This window comes from Chrysochloris asiatica, unplaced genomic scaffold (assembly GCF_000296735.1).
Source record: "Chrysochloris asiatica unplaced genomic scaffold, ChrAsi1.0 scaffold00016, whole genome shotgun sequence".
Lineage (NCBI taxonomy): Eukaryota > Metazoa > Chordata > Mammalia > Afrosoricida > Chrysochloridae > Chrysochloris > Chrysochloris asiatica.
In genome coordinates this window covers 4,668,837-4,673,795 of record NW_006408534.1, presented here as the reverse complement: position 1 = coordinate 4,673,795, position 4,959 = coordinate 4,668,837, and the positions used below count along the sequence as shown (strand labels likewise).

Here is a 4,959-nt window from a genome sequence, read left to right as displayed (position 1 = left end):
CTTTGATGGTTACATGTCAATTTTGCTGAACCATGATTCTTAGTGGTTTGCTAGTGAAATGATATAATATTGCAGATTTGTAATGTTGTAGTCATCTTTATTTTATGATCTGATAGGGTCATACTCCACTTTTGAATAATGCTGATTTTTGTATAATGACCTTATTTTTGGAATCTAATCATGTTAATTTAGTGAAGAATGCATATAAAAGTAGTGGTATTTTATTAATAGGCTGGGTATATTTAACTTCTGTCCATTTATGAAATCAGAGGAAAACAGAAATTGGAGAATTTTATTTAGGCGTATTTGGTACAACTTTAGCAATATACAGTGTTAGGTACCAGTGAACATAAGCAAATTTAGACAGTAGAAATGAAATTTGTAATTGTTTATAAGAATACAAATTTAAATAATTATAGTGCTGTCTTTATATTTTTACCCAGTAGTACCAAAAATAATCGGTTATAAATTTGATAAGCAACATGTTTTATTTTATTCTCTTTATTGAAGTTGCTATTATTTGCTTTTTTCTGTTATATATGAAGAAAAATTCCATTATCTTTTAATTCTGTTTTTCATGAATTTTTTGAAGTACTCTCATGTGTATATGTATGGGTGTGTATATGTGTGTATATAAATATATTTCATTATCTACTCATATACCAAACTATATACTTAAATTACAATTTCATAAAAGTCTTTTAAAACATTAATTTCTAAAATGCTTTATTCATAAGTATCATGAGTCATACCCTAAGTACATTCATTAATCTTCAACATCTTGGACTTTAGAAGAGCCTGTGTGTTTTAAGAAACAGGTAGGGCTGAGATGGTCACCATATGGTAACTGTATATCCTTTTACTTTTTATCTTATTATTTTTCAGATTAGATTATAAATTATAAGTATAGTTATTTCTATTAAGTCTGTTTTTAATGGATTTATCAGAAGATACAAAGTAGTTACATTGGGTTTTATAAGAATATAACAAAGATATAGGTAAATAATTAGTTTTTGAAGTTTTGTCTGAAATTTCTTTAACTTCTTACTTTGGGGCCAAGTACACATGTGTATATGAGGGGGCTTAAAAAATTCATGGAAAAATGGAATTAAAAGATAATGAATTTTTTCCCCTTTATACTAGTGGCAGTTTTTAACACAGGTCAGTTTGTGCCAAACTCGATTTTGCCTTACAAAAATAAATGTAGGTATTTATTAAGTCAATCTTATTTTGATACACATTTTTAAAAGCCAACTTAAAATGTCAGGTAATGAAACTAAATATAAAAATGCATTATAGTAATATTTTTCATGTACGAGCATCCTACATGAGGTGGTTATTTTTCTCAAGCACCATCAAGTTGGTTCCGACTCATATCTACCCTGTGTAGGGTTTCTGAGGAGCAGCTGCTGGGTTTGACCTTCCAACCTTGCAATTAATAGTCAAGTGCTTATCCTACAGCATTGCACTAGGACACCCTCAACATGCTATTTGTTGTTGTTAAGTGCCATCAAGTTGGTTCCAACTCATAGCAACCCTTTATAAGGTTTCCAAGGAGCGGCTGGTGAGTTTGAACCACCAACCTAACCTTGTGGTTCAAACCAACCTTGTGGTCCAATGCTTTAGCCCATAGCACCACACATAATTCCTAAAATGCCCATGTGTTATAAAACTTGTCATTTCCATTCTAGCAGACATGTGGTGAATTTAGCTAGTCTAGATATCATAAGACCTGAGAATGTAAACTTCTGGTGTGGTGCTTTGGGTTAATGCACCAGACTGCAAAGCCTTTTGAACTCCAAGGTTGGTAGTTCAAGCTTACCAGTTGCTCCTCGGAAAACCTATACAGGGTTGCTATGGGTCAGAACTGACTTGATGGCAATTAACAACAACATACATAGAAAGGACTCCTGGTGTGGTGCTGTAGGATCAGCACTGGACTGCAAACCACAAAGTTGGAGGTTCAAGCTCATCAACTGTTCCTTGGAAACCCTATACAGGGTCGCTGTGAGTCAGCACTGACTCAACAGCACTTAACAACAACATACTTAGATAGGAGTGCTGGTGATGCTGTAGGTTAAGCACTAGACTGCTAACCACAAGGATGGCAGTTCTAACTCATCAGAGGTTGAGAGAGAGAGACGATGATACTTTTTGCCTGTGTTAAGATTTTCATCCTCTGAAACCCTATGAACCTGAACTGACTCGACAATACCTAACAACAGCATACATACACAGAAAAAGATCAATTTATGAGTATGGTTGTGTTTTTTTTTTAATACTGGAAAAAAATATGCAATACTTAAGAATCGAAACAGAAGTAATAACAGTATAGTAGTATAACTTCTTTGGTAAGGTATTCTCATATAGCAATCTTGCCTTATAATAATATATAAAATATATTTAAATGGTTTTCATAATTTTCTAAGAATACATTTATGTATATTACTACATTAATAAACAGCAACATTACTTTTGCTCATTGTTGGGTTAGCTACTATGTATTTGTTCATTATTTTTATTGTCATGTTTTGTCTTTTAAATCTAGATGAGAAATATTCGATTATCTGATTTCACTGAATCCTTGAAAAAGATAAAACGAAGTGTGAGCCCTCAAACATTAGAAGCATACATACGATGGAACAAGGACTTTGGAGATACCACCGTTTAAGGAACTACCTATATAAGTATACAGAACATTTTAGTTACTAGGAGACATTTGGTCTTCAGTGAGTACGTAGTTACCAGCTACAGAAAATCAGCCTTTAAGTTTACAGGATTTTTCAGTCTTACAATTACTTGTGCACTAGACTTGAAGATGAACCAGAAAACAAATTGAAATAAAATATACAATGCCAATGGAATATTTTGTTGTTTAAGGCTTCCTTGCCTTGATGGTCATGATTATCCAGGTACTAAAAGAGCACAATAAAAACTGCTTATGGTCTTCTCTACAGATACAATTGTAATGTAAAGAATCATTTGTATATTGTGTTGCAGATGAAAGTATTCCAGAAACACCAGTTGATGAAAGAAAACAACTTTTTGTTTGTCTTATGACATATTTTCTTAACATAGTCACATTTTCATACTTTAGTCTTAACTATGGGTTATTGGAATGCCAAACATTAGAAGTTTTGCTGTTTTTTTGTTGTGGTGATTGTTGTTTTCTCTTTATACAAATCCAGTGTGCCAAATTAAAATTTTTCCTGTGTCATATAGGAAAAACAATTTTGAAGGTTTTTTTCTTCTTTGTAAATATACACACATTTAATAATTGTTTTGTTCTTTGTAATTTGTTTTTCTATTGCCTTGCTTCCAAACAATTTGGAAAACAATACGATAGCTGCAAAGCAAATCTGGTAAATAGAGAAGACTTCAAGGTTTGAAATGCTCTACTGCCATATAATATAATGTAGACCAATCCTCTTGTGACCTGCAGTATTTTTTCTTTTATTTGTAAAAAACCTATTGTAGACTGTTAGCTTATTCCAGATGGAATTTATTTTCAGCTAGAATTACTCTTAATACGTAAAGAAGGAACTTAATCACTCTTAAAGTGGTTCTAGTACCAGAGAAGGGAGGAAATCCTGAGAGCTAAGACATTTATAATTTATTTCTTATTACTTTCTTACTGTTTACAGAAATAATTACAAGCCAGTGGAACTACCACCTTTATTCTTAATAATTATTAATCTCTTACGTTGAACTTTAAAAGCTACTGAATTTTTATACATTACATACATTTTATAGGTTTCTTGTCCTCACTATATTAACTCAACAGTTGTCATTTTTCAGTCTGCTCTTTGTTCTCTAATTGTACAGTTATTCTGTTTCTTGTTTGTATATATATGCTTGGATTTTTATTATAAATATGTGACTGTAGGAATTAGTCTTATCATGGCCTTTTAAATGTTGTAATAAAGGCAAATGGATATTTGCCCTTAGTTTACTGGTTGAAAGTTTGTTTACAGAATTTTTCCTTGGTGCTTAAGTGATGTATGGAAACTGTCATGAATGGAAGAAGTCATTTAGGAAAATACCTTTATTTTTGCCATATGTTAAGATCACATACTTACCCTGCTAGGTAAGAATTATATAAAGACATATACTCTTGTTTATTTTATTCCTGTTTTAGTTAAAGTTTGATGTAAGTAGAGAAGATGTATGATTTCTTAGAATAATGCACCATTTGTAGCCCTAACCTACGTCATGACTTTATAACTCCCTAGTTAATTAAAATGAGAGTTGAGATAAATTTAACAAAACTTTTAAACCAAAGCTATGCATATTTAGATTTGTGGTATCTTTTAAAAGTCTCAAACATTAAAACATCACTTATAAAATATAAAAAGTGGAAATGAGTATACATGATGACATGGACTAGAAAAATCCCAAATTAAAACATTTGCAGTAAAGATCATAATTTTATTTTGTGTTCTTGTTTCGAAAAGGATTCAGGTTATTAGTACTTGAAAAACTGACCAAGCTGTATTAAAGAACTTCTTGTGCTTTCAGATCAACTTTTGAAATACAGTCTTTAAAAGTATCATAATTTTGTCTGCAGTAATTTAATGGAGCTTGTTATTCTTATTTGAAATGTTTTTAGATGACAAAAATTTCAAATGTAAAAATTAATTGTCCACAAGCTTTGAGTCAGAAAACGATATTACTATTTGAACATTTGTCCATGTGTAGAAATTATTGTTCTTTCTTGGTCAAGTGTGGAATTAAATTTAGTGCTAAAGAAATATTTTCTATGACTTAACTGTGACCAAGTTCTATTTCAAGTTAATGTTTCTTTGGTATAAATGGGTGATGAAAATAAAATAACAATATAGTAGGAGGTGAAGGGTTGGGTTGGTATTTTTCAGTGAAGATAGAAGTTGCTGCAGTTTTCTGACATAATATTAGACTTAGATTGTGACCTTTTAGATTTTCCATAATACTTAAACACTA

General features: G+C 31.2%; 1 protein-coding gene across 2 annotated transcripts in view; it reads left to right on the top strand.

The window, feature by feature from the left end:
* SPAST (spastin) overlaps nucleotides 1-2,671 on the top strand; it is a 123,588-nt gene extending 120,917 nt beyond the window's left edge. For both annotated transcript variants that reach the window (XM_006835158.1, XM_006835157.1), the window contains one exon: nucleotides 2,549-2,671. In XM_006835158.1, coding sequence (XP_006835221.1) covers nucleotides 2,549-2,671 — 123 coding nt within the window. The remainder of the gene's footprint in view (nucleotides 1-2,548) is intronic.
* Nucleotides 2,672-4,959: the final 2,288 nt, after the last annotated feature.